Source organism: Fringilla coelebs (genome assembly GCF_963513975.1).
Source record: "Fringilla coelebs genome assembly, chromosome: 8".
In the NCBI taxonomy this organism is placed as follows: Eukaryota; Metazoa; Chordata; class Aves; order Passeriformes; family Fringillidae; genus Fringilla; species Fringilla coelebs.
In genome coordinates, this window is record NC_140066.1 from 2,835,488 (window position 1) to 2,852,630 (window position 17,143).

At 48.3% G+C, this 17,143-nt stretch overlaps 1 protein-coding gene across 2 annotated transcripts in view; it reads right to left on the minus strand.

Moving 5' to 3' along the window:
• The window catches only part of CDH23 (cadherin related 23), a gene marked incomplete at its 5' end in the record, with an annotated part of 186,514 nt that overhangs the window by 100,399 nt on the left and 68,972 nt on the right, over positions 1 to 17,143 (minus strand). The window contains 3 exons of one of the 2 annotated variants that reach the window (XM_084210353.1): positions 1,405 to 1,483; positions 8,580 to 8,708; positions 12,202 to 12,396. In XM_084210353.1, the coding sequence (XP_084066479.1) occupies positions 1,405 to 1,483; positions 8,580 to 8,708; positions 12,202 to 12,396 (403 nt within the window). Of the gene's footprint in view, positions 1 to 1,404; positions 1,484 to 8,579; positions 8,709 to 12,201; positions 12,397 to 17,143 lie in introns of those variants that run through there. The other variant, XM_084210354.1, reaches the window with a different exon arrangement.

The following is a 17,143-nucleotide window of genomic DNA, read 5'->3' on the forward strand; positions in this document are numbered from 1 at the left end:
AGCTGATACTCACAATCTGGGAGAATCTCTCAAATAAATTGCAGAAGGAATTAGAGGAATAAATAATCCTCGCATCTTCAAAGGCTGGGTACTTGCAGTCAGGATCAGTGGACTTGAAAGTCAGGGTGAAATCACCTTGACCCTTGAGGCTGATTAAAAGAGGGTTTGAAATGGCTGGGCTTTAAGGAAAAGAAACTGGGAAATTATTCCTGCGTGTGGGGGCAGCACTTGAAACATGTGGTGGGGAGGCGAAGCACTGCTGCTGTTTCTTGCTGGGGAAAAAAACCCAAAAAGTGATGCCAGCAAGAGGGTTACAACCCACACCCACCAAGCTGGTGCCTCACCCCTGGGTCACCCCGAGCAGTCTGTCTGTCCTCACCAAAGCAGCATCTGAGTGCAGCCCTGGGAGCATCAAAATCAGCTGGGCCATGGCAGAGATTGCTGAGCTCAAGGCATCTTAAATGAAGCAGGCCCAGCCTTCCCAAAAGTGGCCTTCCCATAAGGCAGCTGGGTTTTATCTGGAAACACCTTCCCAGCCTGCCCTGCCCCTGCTGCCATCAGAAAGGATGCTCAGGCTATGGAGCCATAGCATTGCCCAGCAATGATCCACTCATCCACACCAGGAAGGGTTCCCAGGCTTCAGAGCCAGACTGCAAAGGCAGGCTCAATCCTGTCAGAAGGCAGAAAGCCACCACCACTAAATTAAGCTTCCTTCTCTAGCTCTGCACCCTCATAGGCCCAGTCCTCGCATCACATCTTCTGAAACTTTTGGGAAACACCACAGAAACCACCAGGACCCGTTCAGTCCATACTCAGTCCCATTCCCTCCTGGAACAGAACATTCCCTCTGGGTTATGTGAAGCTGAGCTGTTTGTGGCTCATCACTTCAACGTGAAAAATTTGCTTGCAGCTACCTGGACAAGTGGATGGTGTCCCTACCCATGGCAGGGGGGTGGAACAATCATCTTTAAGGTCCCTTCCATCCTAAATAATTTTATCTACTCTACTCCATGATTTCCCAGGGACAGGATGCACAAAGACTTATTGCAGGGTTATCCTGTCCATCCATCCATCCATCCATCCATTATCCATCCATCCATCCATCCATCCATTCATCATCCATCCATCCTTCCATCCATCCATCCATCCATCATTCATCCATCTCTTCATCCACCCATCACCCATCCATCCATCATCCATCCATCCGTCCGTCCATCCATCCATCCATCCATTATCCATCCATCCATCCATCCATCCATCCATCCATCCATCCATCCATCCATCCATTATCCATCCATCCATCATCCATCCATCCATCCATCCATCCATCCATCCATCCATCCATCCATCCATTATCCATCCCTCCATCCCTGCTGGGCTCCCCTCCATGCCCCCAGGACTCACCAGACACGATGGTGTAGCCGATGCCCCGGGGACGTCCCTTGTCCTGGTCGACAGCCGTGATCATCCTCACAGTGGTGCCCTGGGGAGGGACAGGGGACAGGTGTCACAGCACTGCTGGGGCTGCCACAACCACCTGCACCTCTCACCCTGGCCCAGCTGCAGGGGGACAACCTGTCCTAGCACATGGCAGGTGGTGGAAAAGCCCCACTGCCTGCCCTTGAAGTGCTTCAGGCTCAGTCCTCATCATTCTGGTGCGAGTGTTAATCCACTCTGCTAACCCAGCCCAGGGTGTAGCTGGGAATGCTGAGGCCATCATGGCCAGGAAACAATTCCCTTTCACCACCACCTTCAGTCTGATCTGCCATTGGCTTCCCAATTTCAACCTGGCCTCTTCTCCCACTGTGCTCCTCAGATGAGGCACCCCAGGCAATAAGGGCTGCTCACACTGACCATTGGCAGCCAGCTGCACAACTGAGTGAGCTGAAGAGATTTTAATTGAAACCCTTGAGGAGGAGGAGGAGGGCTGGGCAGATGCTGAGAACCCACAGGCAGGAGCTTCTGAAGCTGCCAGCTCACCCACCTCATCCTCCATCCTGCGCTGTTCCTGTAGCCCAGCAGAAAGATCCAAGAGTCCCCCAAAACTGACAAGAGCAACATAAGAGGGACCCAAAATTCTTGTTTAGCTCTTGAAATAAAAATATCCTGCTCCATAAGTCAACTTCCCCCGCCGCAGTGCAGTGAGCCCCTGTGAATACCAACACATGCACATGCCCGTAATTAATGTAGTGTGAAAAAATTTACAACTCAGCTGTTCTTGTTTTCATTGGCTTATTAAAAGTGGGGAAAGCAGCAATTTTTTTATTATTTTTTTTTTTCTTTCCCCTCAAAGGAAATGTCAGCAGAGGCGTTTGCATATCTAACGAGGGAGCGGAGCGGGTCGGCAGCCTCGTGCTTGCCCCGCAATCCATCATCTGAAGGCCAGAGGGAAAGCTTGAAACATCACTGGTGGAAAGAAGGGACTCACAGGACTTCCAGATCCCTGTCCCTGGGGGCTGGACACCGCTGCTGGCCATAAAGAAGGCTCCCAGGGCCAGGCAGTCTGCCTGTTCCCTGATCTCCGAGGGCATTCCAACAGACTCCTTAAGTAAATCCATGTTATTAACCGAGAGCATTAGCCATAAATCCCAGGTCACTGGCCTCTGAGCAGCACTCGGCTGCTGAGGCTCAGCAGCCACCCAGAGAGCCTCTAAATTACTGACAATAACTGTGCTTTCCCAAGAGCACAGAGAGAGGAAAACCACTGCCAAAGTGGGGAAGGGGCAGGTGGGAAAGCAGAACAGGGGAGGCGGGAAGGAGGGCAGGGCAAAGCGGAGGGGGGAAAAAAAAAGGGTGATGGATTTCAGTGTGCCCTGTCCCAGCAGAGTTTTGCTTCAATTATAATGTAAAATCACAATGCAAAATGATAATGTAAAATTACAATGTGTTATACTTTATACTATACTCTCTCTATATAGTATAGAGTGTATATATATATATATATACACACACAGAGATATATATATAGATATATACAGATATATATAGACATATAAATACATATATATATGTATAGTCTATATGTATATATACATGTATATATATACAAATATATATAGACATATACAGATATATATAGATAGATATAGAGTGTGTAAATATATATATACACTCTATATCTATATGCTCTCTCTCTATATATGTATATAAATAGTACTTTATTATACAGTATAATTGTATATAATAATATAATTATATATTATACAGTATAATGGTATTATACTATATAGTATAATTATATATTATAGAGTATAATACTATTATACTCTATATACTCTCTATATTATATACTATATATAATTATACTATATAGTAAAATACTATTATACTGTAAATATACTGTATTGTACTATATATATACACACTCTCTATATATCTATATATTTATATATCTCTTTATATATGTATATAAATAGTATTATTTTATTATACAGTATAATTATATAAAATATATAATTATATATTATACAGTATAATAGTATTATACTCTATAACATATAATAGTATTATATAGTACAATACTTAGTATTATATATATATAATATATATATAAAATATATATATTACTATTTATATAATATATAGTATTATACTGTGTATATATACTGTATATATACTGTACTGTACTATATATATATATACACACTATATAGCTATATATTTTTATATATATCTCTCTCTCTATATGTGTATATAAATAGTATACAATACTATATATTGTATTTTATGCGTTATTATATATTCTGTATGGTATGCTACATTCCCCTCACGCTCAGCAGAATCGATCTCGATGCAATCTTTAATCTCCCACCCCCACGGGGCAGGTGAGAGCCCCTCCCCTGCCGGGCGCAGCGGGAGCTGCCCGGGCGCAGGCACCGGGGCTGTGTGACAGCTCTCTTGTCGCCTGTCGCACGGCTCGGGAGCGGCACGGAATGGGAATTGCCTCCTGCCGAGGGAAGGCAGGGCCCTGCGATGGCTGGGGAATGGCAACGAGCCCTCCTGGAGGGGCCAAGGGGAAGGGCTGGAGGGAGGGAGAAAAGGATGAGCTGGGATGTGGCGGCGGGGGAAGTTTGGGAGGGGTGCAGGGGGAATCCGTTCGGATATCTCAGCCATAGAGATGCCCACGGGAAAGAAATGATCCAGAGGTTTGATCACAGGAGTGAGGGCTGTGAGGGACCATGCTGAGGTTCACCCTCAGCAGGCCCATGATGATGATGATGATGATGATGATGGTGGTGATATACTGCTGCTGGGTTTTGGTATTGGGGCTCCCCCCCATTCTCCTTGCAGCCTCCTGCTCCACAAGCACCTGCTGGGGTTGAGCCACGTTTCACCAGCATCCAAGAAACACATGTTGGAGTGGTGCTGGCTTCCCTGCCACCCATGGATGCCACTCCTGGAACCACAGCAAGATCCTTCACATCCCACCTGGTTTCCCTCCAGGTGCCCACAAGTCTGGGAAACGCCACCTCTTGGGGAGGGACAATCCCTTCTTGAGCGACCACAGCGTCTGGGAGCAGCCTTGAAGCTCCCAGGAAAGGGGCTGGAAAAGTGACACAGGGCAGGGCCCTGGAGCTCTTAGAAACTCCCAAATATCCCTGACTTTCCTTTTAAAACAAGTCACACCTCGCCCACCCGCTGCAGACAGCAGTGGCTGGTGGGTACAGAGAGAACAGAATAACTCTTCCCCTCTGGGAGAGGAGGAAGAAGGCTTAGAAAAGTAATAATCTGGGAAAGCCTATGCTTAAAAAAAAAGGCAAAGAAAATAAAGAACGGCACATTATCCAAACAAAATCTGAGGGTTTTTTGAAGAGGGGCAGGGGTAAATCAATCCTTTTTTAATAAAACCCTGAGCTTTTAATATAGTGTTCACACTGATGGGCTGGAAATATTGTAAGAAAGAATTAACTCGGAGCTATAGTGACTCTAGGGCAAAACCAGCACTGATTCTACATTATTTCTTCAACTCAAGGAGTTTCTGAGGAGGAGGGGGATGGTGCTGACGAATTAAAACTGTTTTAATGATGTTTGACATGTTATCTGTACCATTCCTGGGGCCAGTGGGGTTTGGCCCCACTCTTGGCCTCACGTGGCTGCCTGTGGGATGAAGCAGACATTCACAGCCCTCAGCTTGTCTCCTGGAGAGTGCAATCCTCCCCTTGCACCCACAAAATGAAGCACTGAGGTGCAGAAGCTGGGGCAGAACCGTGCACCAGCTGAAGTGCAGAAAAGCAGGGGCTCATCAGAACCACAGCAGCTCTGCGAGGGGAAATGGCCCCTCTCCTCCAGCCCCTACCAACCTGTCTGGGGAACGTGGAATCCCAGGACTATTTAGATTGGAAAAGCCTTCTGAGATCATCCAGTCCAGCCATTCCTCCAGGCTGTACCACCCTGTCTGGAGGATGTGGAATCCCAGAACCATTCAGGTTGGAAAAGCCTTCTGAGATCATCCAGTCCAGCCATTCGTCCAGCCCCTGTCAGCATGTTTGGAGGACACAGAATCCCAGGACTATTTAGATTGGAAAAGCCTCCAGAGATCATCCAGTCCAGCCATTCCTCCAGGCTGTACCACCCTGTCTGGAGGATGTGGAATCCCAGAACCATTCAGGTTGGCAAAGCCTTCTGAGCTCATCCAGTCCAGCCATTCCTCCAGCCCCTACCAGCCTGTCTGGGGGACACAGAATCCCAGGACTATTTAGATTGGAAAAGCCTTCTGAGATCATCCAGTCCAGCCATTCCTCCAGCCCCTACCAGCATGTTTGGAGGACACAGAATCCCAGGACTATTTAGATTGGAAAAGCCTTCTGAGATCATCCAGTCCAGCCAATCCTCCAGCCCCTACCAGCCTGTCTGGAGGACACAGAATCCCAGAACCATTCAGGTTGGAAAAGCCATCAGAGATCATCCAGTCCAGCCATTCCCCCAGCACTGCCAAGGCCACAACCAACTCGTGTCCCCAAGTGCCACATCCACATGCCTTTTAAATCCCTGCAGGGATGGTGATTCCACTACTCCCCTGGCAGCCTGTGGCAATGCTGCCCAACCCTTCCTTGCCGGGACATTCATCGACCACGCCACCCAGCTGCTGCCAGCACAGACACCCAAAAACCCTCTTGAGGATGGAAATCACGCCTCAGAGCCTTGCCACAGCTGCAGGCACACTTGGGTGCCCTAGGAGAGATGCCTGAGCCGTGCTGGGATGATAAACAACATCAAGAAAGAAGATACAACACCTCCAGGGACAGCAGAGCCTCTCCCTGCTGCGTCCTCTTCCTCTGCCCGATAAGAAATTGCTTTCTTCTCAGTGTCACAATCAGCACCTGCCCAAAACGCTTCTCAATTATGCTCCCAGATCCTGGCCTGAGAGAAATAAGAACTACAACTGCACTCCTCTCCCCTCTCATGCCCCTCCACCCCTTTTTTTCTTCTTCTCTTACAGGATTAGGGACTTGAAAGGCAAAGCGCAGCCCAGCGTTGCAGCCGGAGGAGGAGGAGGGGGGGTGAACGCTTCAGAAAGCTGCCACGGCAAAAAAAATCCCATTTCTCACTTCTTAATTCCAGTCAATTCCAGTCAAAGGGCTGATAGGGATCTGTTTGTGGTAATTTGCTGCAGTTTATCCACTCTTTTCACCTTCTATCGGCTCTCCGCTGACGGGCTGGCTGACATGCTGTTACTCGAGTGAGGAAATTAAAATTTGATGCAATAATCCCAAATAAGAAGGATTTTATTAGGTAATGTATACACTTTAGATGAGGTATTCTTGCCTGATACATTGATAGGGGAACACAGACATGCTGTGCACCGCAGATAAAAAGAGGGAAGAGACACGGGGAGCAGCGGCTCCGTGGGTTTAGGGCTGGGATGAGATGCCTGGAGCATATTTTGACCTGCTGAGTCACATGTCGGGGTAAACATCACCCAAAAATGCATCCCAGCCTCTTGGTTGGACCTGCAAGCCTGGTTCTGGGTGGGAGCTGGCCAAGCCCACACTCCCCACCCAAATTGGTGGTGATCATTTTAATAACCAAGACATTCCCTCTACACCTGGCTCCACTCAGGGGGCAGGGCAGAGCTGATGAGAAGATTTACACTGGGAGACAAAAAAGGCACATAATTAATGGCTGGACTTGATGAACTTTGAGGTCTTTTCCAACCAAATGACTCAGTGTTATATGCCAGGCTTGCCAAAGCAAATCACACCTTTATTTCAGCAGTGGAATTTCTCCCAGGAAAGCTGGGAATTTGGGTCCAAACCAGAGGGTGACACCACTCAAAGCAGTCCCCACCTCCAGCAATCTTCCTCTTCACCAATCCTCTGGAGGCACCTATCCATCTCAGACACCTCAGTGCCTTTGGGGACGATGCACGTGGCCAAGAGAAATTAAAATCTCTAAACCTGGTGGGAATTCCTTCCTCCTTTTCCTGCAGCACGTTGCACAGTGGCAATTTGCTGCTTTCCTGACTGCAAACAGTGAGTGTTCCAGGAATAACTGTGGGGCATGCTGGTGTATTGACACAAAGGGATCCTTCAGCCCTAATATGTATCATTATTTGGAAGACATTCCTGGATACCAGATCACTCCACGGAGGTGATGCAGTCTATGATTTTTAATACTTCCTCTAAATCCATTTAAAGCTTTTTCCCTCCTAGTTAAGTGTGATCTAATTTGTGGGGTTTTATTTCCCTGCAGCTCACTCTGTCCATCCCAGAGATACTCCTTAATATCAACAAAACTTTTACTTTGTGAGTAATTCATGAACAAGCTGGTTTTTTGGCCACCTCTGGGCCAGCAGACAGGTGGTGTGCTGTGTCACCACAGGATTTGGGACAGCCCAACTCAGCCCTATCGATCCAGCACTCTCCATGTCCACTTTTGCCCCAAATTGAATAAAAAGAGAAGGGCTGGTGCTTGGATTAAAGCCCATCTGGTGGGTCTCCAAAGTGGTCTCCATTCCCTGGGTGGGTTGCAAGGGCTCTGCTGCATTTCAGGGCGTGCTTTTAATCCCGACTGGAAAGTACCAAAAATAAAAGAGACACATTTCTCATTGAAAGTCCTAGATGAGATTCCCTCTAGAAACAGCTCCCAAAGCTCAAGCTGCCCTCCACGCTCCCTGACATCTGTGGGGGGGGAAAAAACCCCCTCATCCCTGCTGTGTTCAGGGGCTGGGAGACGTTTTTCCACAAACAGCGAGTTTGCTGACAAACCGAGTTTCAGAAGAACTAAAATGATTGGACCAATTTGGCAAAACCTGGGGGAAAAGACTCAAAGTGCTGAAATGGCTGATGATTCTGGCATTTTCAAAACTGCCTCATTTCAGGAACGTTTAGATTTTTCCTTCAAGTCCCTCTATTGGAAATGGCATGCAGATAGACCGTGGGGAGGAGACGGGGCGGCTGTCTGCTCCCAACAACACAAAGCCTTTGCAGAATTTAAGAAAAAAACCCTCAAGAAAACAATTCATTTGGGGTCCAGGCTTCCTGAACCCTTGCTGCCTGTTTTAAAAAGGAGGTGAATGTTTTGGATCTGGCTGGAATTGTGGTGTTTCAGAAGGAAACCCCACGGGGCACAGCCCTTACCGGAGGCGAGTTCTCGTAGATGTTGGTGCTGTAGGGCAGGTTGATGAAGATGGGGTCCATGTCCTGCACGTCTGTGATGATGACTGCCAGGTTGGCCAGAGTAGAAAGAGGCTTGTTTTTATCTTGGTCCTTGAAAAGAGAAAGGGCAGGGAGGGGAGAGAAAGGATTTCCATCAGAAAAACAGAATTATTCAGCAGCATTAAGTCTCTCGTGGTTGTAGCTGGGACAGGATTTCTGAATAGTGGAGGTAATCATCTCTTTTTCAAGCTACCTGCTGGAATTATTGTCCACTGCACCTCCCTCTAAGCTGAAATACAATATGCATTTCATTGCAGCATCAGCCCTTTCAAATGAAGCAAACACCAATTTAGTTTTCATCACATTTTGAGTGAAAATGCGGCAATGCTGTTCAACATCTACTTCAAAATGTAAATTCCTTCCTAATGCAGACACAGCCTAAAGTGCCTCAGCGTGGTCAGACCCAGGGCTGGGTGCCAGCAGCCTCTCCCATACCCACAGTGCTGATGCCTTTACACAGCTGAAGAGGAGGCTCTGGGAGACCTCAGAGCCCCTTCCAGCGCCTAGAGGGGCTCCAAGGGACCTGGAGAGGGACTTGGGACAAGGGATGGAAGGACAGGACAAGGGGAAGTGGCTTTAAACGTCCCTTCCCACCTGAACCTTTCCATCATTCCATGATCACCCCCCTTTCCCTGCCATCACATCCCAGCAGGACAGAACCTCGGGCTCTTTCCCAAGCATGACCCTCCTCCAGCAGCCAGTGCCACAGCAGCAGGCACTGCCACCAGGTGCTCACAAGTGACCCCAAAGCCCCCAGCCCTTTGCTCAGGGCAGGAGCAGAGAGAGCAGGCGGAGGGAAGGGAATCAGTGTCTCTCCTTAGCCCCAATCAGGCACTGTGCTGGAAGGTGACCATCAGAGGTTACCACACACTCCTCCAAAGCAGCTCTGAGCCAGGGCAAAGACTGATTGCCAGAAGATTAATGTTAATTTAAACTCTATTCAACAGCTCAGCTTGTACATTATCCTCTTAACCTGCAGGGCTCAGTGTCTGTGGCCTGGGTGGATGCTTATTCTGACTCTGCTGTTAGTGCCATCAGGTTCAAGTCCTTTGTTTCTTCAGATAATGTTCCTTCCCCTCCCCTTCGCCTCTTAAATTTTGTTTCAGGCATCACAGACAGCACTGAAAAAACGAGCATGCTTCCAGTCTCTCCTGCTGTCCTTTCCAGCCCCTTGAAGCTTGCTGCCTTCATCCCTGGGATGGAACAACTCCTGCCCTGCACCCGTGCTCCTCAGCAATCCCTGCAGCCACCCTGAAGCCACCATCACCCCATTTCCCACTCTGGGCCATGCAAACTGTTCATCAGGCAGACAAAAATCTGCATTTGCTCTTCCAGCTCCTGCTACACTGGTGCAACTCTCACATTTCTTTCCCGGCACAGCTCTGCCCTGGGGTTTCTTATCCCTCTTCTTCTAGGAATTACTAGAAGAAGAGGGATAAGACTGACCAAGGCGAGGGGATATTGCCACAGCTGCCACCCAGCCCAGTCCAGAGAAAACATTTAAGTCCTTGGATTCCCCAAGCTGGAAATCACTGGATGCCAGGAGTGTATTGAGCAGGTAACAGGTTGTCCAGAAAAGCTCCCAGGGCTGCTTCATCCCTGGAAGTGTTCAAGGCCAGGCTGGACAGGGCTTGGAGCAACCTGGGATAGTGGAAGGGGTCCATGCTCCTGGCAGGGGGTTGGGATGAACTGGGCTTTACAACCCCTTCCAACCCAAACCATTTTGGGATTTATGAAGGATCAGTTATGTCCCCATTTTATCTTTGGGGGGATACAGGGCCAGGCAGAGCTGGATGGGCCAAGCTGGCACCGTTGCGTCCTAAAGGAAATCAGAATCCTGAAAGAAAGTTGCATTTCCATCAGGCACTCTGCTTGGCCCCACATTTTCCAACCTGCTAGACAGCTCAGTAACACATCCCAGGAAGGTGTGTCAGTGACACTGGCAGGGAAGCCAAAAACAGAGAGGCCCTCTTCGCACTGGAGTATTAAAATAAAAGAGGTATGCTTCAAAATAAGAAAACAAAAAAAAAAAAAAAAAAACAAACAACAAAACCCAAGTTTTTGGAGCAAATTCCACATGCAGGGCTTGGTCTGGGAGGCTGTGATGTTTGCCCTGCAGTGTATGAGTGTCCAGGCTCGCTGCTGTGAAGAGAGAAGCACATCCCTCTGTGCCCTCCTGACATTTGTAGTTCTGCATCAAGACAATGATCTTGATTAAATCACATGCTCCAAGAGCTCTAGCCAGCTGCCTGGAGGGGGCAGAGAGGGTTTTCCCCCCCTCTCCTGAGCGTGGGGTTGGGCAGATGCGCTGTAGGGCTGAATCTCACCTTCCTCTGTTGCGTGCGAGGTGGGGAGGGAGCCAGCAGCCAGAGCTCCAGCCTGTGTGCTCCTTGACATTCTGCAGCTCTCTCCAGGCTGAACACCAGGGACTGAACACCCACCCACACGGGGCAGGGATTCACCACTGCCCATCCCAAGGGTCCCCTCCCAGTGGGATGGCATCGACTGCAATTAAGACCCCGCTTTCTCCTCTGCCCACCAGAATTTTAACTCTTGATGTCTGAGTTTTATACAGGTGAATCTACTTGTAATAAATCAGTGTACAAGGAATGAACCTGGAGGATTCAATATACCATTCTTCACTCACAATGGGGTGAGACACTGGCACAGCTTGTCCAGGGAAGTTGTGGGTGTAGTTCCATGCCTGGAAGTGTTCCAGGACTGGCTGGATGGGGCTTGGAGCAACCTGGTCTAGCAGAAGGTGCTCCTGCCCATGGCAGGGGGTTGGAATGGGATGGTCTTTAAGGTGCCTGACCCAAACCATTCTGTGATTCTGTGAATGGTCTGTGTGCCCTGTACTGGGTTTCATCACCCAGCAGCTGCTTCCCTTCCTGCAGAAGCCCCTGGTGCGTGTGAGATGCTGTTGGGAGAGGTGCAGCTGCTCCCTAGAGTGACTTGAAACCACCCAGAGACTGCACTGCTGCAACACCTTGCTAAGCAGAAAAACACTGGATGTGCCCAAAAGCAGATAAACCCAACAACATAAACCTCAGACAACCACTGTGGCCTTCACATTCTCTAAAAAAATCCCTTCGCCCTGGATTTTTCTCTGGGGAAGCTGAGAAGCCTCAGAGAAAAAGGAAAACAACTCTTCTCTCAGTTGCTTCTCCTGTGTTGTGCTCGTGTGGAATGTGTTTGGAGATTGTTCACCCACAGGGGATTGTTTGATGGGATTCTGCTGTGAGTTGTTTTCACTCTCTGGCCAATCAGAGCCAAGCTGTGTTGGGATACTGGAGAGAGTCACGAGTTTTCATTATTATCTTTTTAGCATTCTGTCTGTATCCTTTCTGTATTCTTCAGTATAGCATTCTTTAACGTAATATAGTATAACAAAGTAATAAATCAGCCTTCTGAGAACATGGAGTCAGATTCATCATTCCTGCCTTCGTCAAGGCATTCCCAGCAGATAAAATAACCCCCTCCAGGCATTCCCAGCAGATACAACCAACCCCTCCGGGCCTGCAGCTGTCAGGGTCAGGCTCACCGTGGCGTTGACCTGGAGCTGGTAGGCCTGAGTGACTTCGTAGTCCAGCTCCCGGATCACTGTCACGATGCCACGGCCGCTGTCGATGGCGAAGAAGCTGGAGGGGGGCTGGAAGGAGTAAAGCACGCTGCCTCCTGCCCCCTGGTCCGGGTCCGTGGCGTTCACGATGAAAATTGGAGTGCCCACGGGGGTGTTCTGGAGAAAAAAAATAAATATCGGCAACACTGTAATTTTTTTTCCCTTTTCTTTAAACCTACTCTAAACTGAACACCCAAGAAGCCACCAGCAACTCACGCCTATAACCCACCACACCAAACCTAAACCAGAACACCAAAAAAACCCTAATAAAAAACTAAAGAAACTAAACTACAACCAAAACCAAAAAACTTTCTCAATTTATCATCTCTTTTAAACCAACAAAAGATTGTATTATTTCATATTATTCAATTTTATTATTTAAAAAAACATTTTTTCCACTTTTCTCCAAAAAAATATTTTCTCTCAAACCAATTAAAAAAAACCAATTAAACCTACTTTCCTAAAAAAAAATTCCTCTTCAAAATTTACCCCAAACTGAAACAAATACACCTAGTGGTGCCCAACGTGGGGCTCAAACCTACAATCCCTGAGATTAGGAGTTTCATGCTCTACTGACTGAGCTAGCTGGGCAATTTCCCAGCTGAAATTTCCTTTTCAGTAATGTGGATCTGGGTTTTTTGGGGTGTCCCCCAAAAACAGCTGCCATGGGTGTCCCAGACAGCAAAGCCCAGTTAAGAACGACCTGTCTGGGCCCCTCAGGCAGGCTCCAGAGCCTCAGGGAGTTTTAGCAAGCTCAGAACTTACGTGAGATCAGCTCTTTTAGGGCTCTAGAGCCCTGAAAGCCACCCCTAACCTGACACTCAGACCCTGGGGAAATGAGAATCATTTCTCTTTTCCACGGAAAATGGTCTCAATTGCCGGCTGCACGCACTGGCCGACACTGGGGTACCACCCTGAAAATTTGCAAACTTTGCTGGATTTCTCCAATGCTACCACCAAGGAGGACCCTGCAAGTCCTTAGAGCACCAAAGGCCACCTCTCATATGATACCCAGACCCTGGGGAAATGACTTCTTTTTCCCCATGGAGAACGGTCTCCCTTTGCGGCCGCTCGCAAACTTTGCTGGATTTCTCCAAAATCCAGCAAACTTTGCTGGATTTCTCCAAAACTGAAGCTGCCAGCAACAGCTCATTTGTGATTTCAGCTCTTTGCTTGCTAAGTGCCTTTGGCAGACGCAGGGAGAGAGAGGAGAAGGCTGTGTGAGGTTCCACAGAGATGCCCTTGTTGGAGTCTTCTGCAAAGTGACAGCTCTTCTGCCAAAGTGGGCAGAAATAGGGGTTTTTATAGGGTATGTGGGGTTTGAGAAACACTGCAACAGAGGCAAAAGTGACCTACAGTCTTACAGAGACATAACAAGGGTCCAAAGGTGGGAGAGGGGCTTTTTTTGGTCCGCTCATCATGACCAGGCATTTCCTGTCTTAGAGAACTGACCACCAGGCCCTGTGCCTGCCGCAACACTGTGCACCATTTTCGCATCAAACACACACCAGCAATTTCCTTTTCCCACCAGGAGCGATATCCAGAGACCCAGCAACCCCAGCCCTGCATTTCCAGGACATTTATAAGTTACATAGCTGGATTCTTTATTACAGTATTGCAGGGCCCATAATAGTTGTTACACACTTATAATAATAGTTATAAAGCTGTGGTTAAGGTGGCACTCTGTCACAAACCCTTATTTTTCCCAGACATCCCAACTTTCCAGAAAAATTGCTCTCTTTGCTGAAACTTGTTTTTTGCCCAAAGGCGCTTTTATTTTTGACGCTGACTCCCTCACTGTTTTCACCACAAAGTATGAAAGGTGGGAGAGCTTTAAAAAAATAAGGGAAAATTTAAAAAAAAAAAACAAAAACCAAAACACAAAAAGCATTAAATGCAACACAGAACTTCACATAAAAGTCAGTTGTAGTTTCCACAGCAACTACAACCTGGCCCGATTAACGCAGGCATGAACAGTTCCATCGTCATAAATCTGGAACTAATCTACATGCATAAAATATGCAGCTGAGTGCACAAAATCAGCAATGGCAAGTGCAGTTTGGCACTTCTTATTGTTTAACTTCACAGCGGGGAGAACAATTATCCATTTTTGGTGGAACAGCTGCATGTTCCTATGCAAATCTTAAAATGCATATTCTTGTCTCTCCCTAAAGGCATGAGCGCAGAGTGCCAGCTAAAAGGCTCTGCTGGGGCTCCAGGTACGCATCACGACACCTTGGGCACTTGTCCCCCTGCCTGTGACACCACCAAAAGCGTTGACAAGGAGTTAAACCTCAAAAGAGGACACAGCAAAGGTCACAAGTGAGACCAGGGCCAGCTGGGATAATACGGATTATTCCTGAAAACCTCCTCCCAAGTCTCTGTGTTTTATTCTTAACGCCTTTTGTATTGAGTTATTCGCCCTCAGCTTACAGAGAAATATCCTGAAGTGCTGAGAGGATGGAAAGGAGGCTTGAGGAGAGGCAGAGTTTAAAAAGATGGGGCCCTGCTTCCAAGAAAATCCTTGGCCAAAGCTGAGAAACAAACTGAGCCATTTTCAGGTTTTTTGGGGAACCACAGGGCTTGCAGCAAACCAAAGGCTGTCCCAGTCAGCACTTCTACTAGAAAATATTGGAAAACAGGGCTCCACATTTGGGAATCTCATTTAACCAGCTTAATACTGCGTGATGGCACCAGCAAAGAACCAAAGAATCCGCATTTTCCCAGTTAAGGCTCAGACCAGCAGAAATTTGCCCTCAAGGCAGGTGGCAGGATTTGGTGTAACAAAGCAGGAACGCAGGGCACACTGTGCAGCTCCCCCTGATGAATCCAGGCTCAGGACACCGATCCCATCCACATCCCCTGTTCCCCTGCCCTTGTATCCGGGCGCCTGGCATTGCAGGGAGCCAAGCTCCCCTCGGATTCCAGCAAAATTCCACTTGCTTGTGTCAGTGCCACTTCTGCCAAGGTGTGAGGGGTTGCAGCTCCCACTTAGGTTTTCCATTTCCTTTCCTTTTTTTTTTCCCCTCCTCTAAATCAAGCTGCTCTAGAAAGCCTCGCAGGGCACGGCCCGAGGATTATTTTTTAAAGCGCCTTCAAGTTTTTTGGTGATCAGCAGTCACAAAAGCATAAAAGATATAGCTGGAAGGGACCTCAGAAGAGAAACCTGTCTCCTGTGCTCCACCTAAATCATTCCCAACCTGAAAGCCTCCTAGCAATGGGGACACCACATCCTCCCCAGCCCATCTGCCCTGGAATTTTGTTGCCCCTTGCCTTACAACTGTTCATTTTATGGAAGCTTAACCCAGCCCTGCCCTGCTGCTGAGTGAACCCTTGACTTTGTGCCACACACTCAGCCCCTTAATCCTGGCTTGGGCCTTTAAACTGCTCAGGAAGCAGGATTTTGTCGGCTGGGGGTGACAAAGAAGCCCTTCATGGGTGGCTGTGGTGGGTGTTTGCTTTCGGAGCGCTCCTAAAACACCTTCTCAGACAAGACCAGAGCATCTCCCCAGCCTCCCTGCCTCCCCCAAGCCATCACCAACAGGAGCAGCTCCAGAGCATCCCACAGCCCTCCTGCTGCTGCTGCTGCTTTCACCGGGGTACCAATGTCACCACAAATTAACCATTCACAGGGAGAGGCAGAGCAAGAGCCCACGCAGCCTTGCACTGGAGGGTCCGGGCCATATTGCCCTGGGAATAATAATATTCATAAGGATAAAGCTGGCCTTGATGAATGTGTTTCCCCTCCTTTTTAAGTGCCCCTAGCCACTGCTTTTAACATGCAAATCCTCTCTGGTCACCCGTGATTACCGGGGGCTGCTCCGGGCTGGCTGGGAGAGAGGAGAGCTTGATTTCCCCGGCATTGTGCTCCGTACAATAGCCCCAAAGCAGGCTTTGAAGGGAGTTCATCTCCTCGTCCTTGCAGAGGAGAAGCTGCCTGGAGGGGACACGGAGGTCACCAGCTTTGGTGCTGTCAGCTCCAAACCCTGCAGACACCGCCGGGTGACTTCCACGGCTTTATCCTCGTTTTACAGCTTCTCCCTTCCTGGGCCAGCACAGCAGGAGCTGGGCAAGCAGGGGATCAGCTCTGGACAGAGATCTGGCCCTGGCAATCGGTCATGGATGCCAACAGCAAAGCATCTGAGGGGCTGAGAGAGACCCCAGGGCGGGATAGCGAGCAAAGCACAGCCCTAGGGAATTTAGGAGGGGAGCCCCAGTGAATTTAGAAGGGCTTCCAGGCAGTAGGAGGGGTGTTCCAGGAAGCAGAGAGGGAAATCACCAATTCTGCCCAAAATGCACAGGTCAGTGAGAATATTTCCCTACCAAACACATGCACTTATTCCCAGCAGCACGCAGGGGAGAGAATGCAGACCCATAAGGAGTGCTCTGGGTAATGCATTTTTTTTTCCCCCCACAGCTCAAGTTCAAACAAACAAAAAAAAAGAAATAAAATTTTCCCCAAACCAGCAAAACCAGGTGTAGGGTGCAGACATCCCATGTCAACAGTCCTGCAGGGAGAAAGGTCCCATCAGTGGTCATGCCCAGGCAGGCAGTCAGGACTCAGAGGAATTTCAGGCCATCTGCCTTAAAAAGCATAACAAGTATGTCTTTAAAATCCTCTTGCCATTTCTGGGTCAAACAGGCTCGAGATATTCCTCAGCAGGAAGCTGGCATCTTTATTTCTCAGAAGCTGTGGCCCATCATCTAAACAATGAAGCAAAACATCTGGATAAACAGAAGAGCCTGGGGCTTATGTTTGATGGTAAATACTGAGCAGAGGACACCAGCCAGGGAGATGCCTTTGGAAAGCCCTGTGCTGGACCATATTTCTGCTTTTTCAGCATTCTGCATATCCTTCACGGTT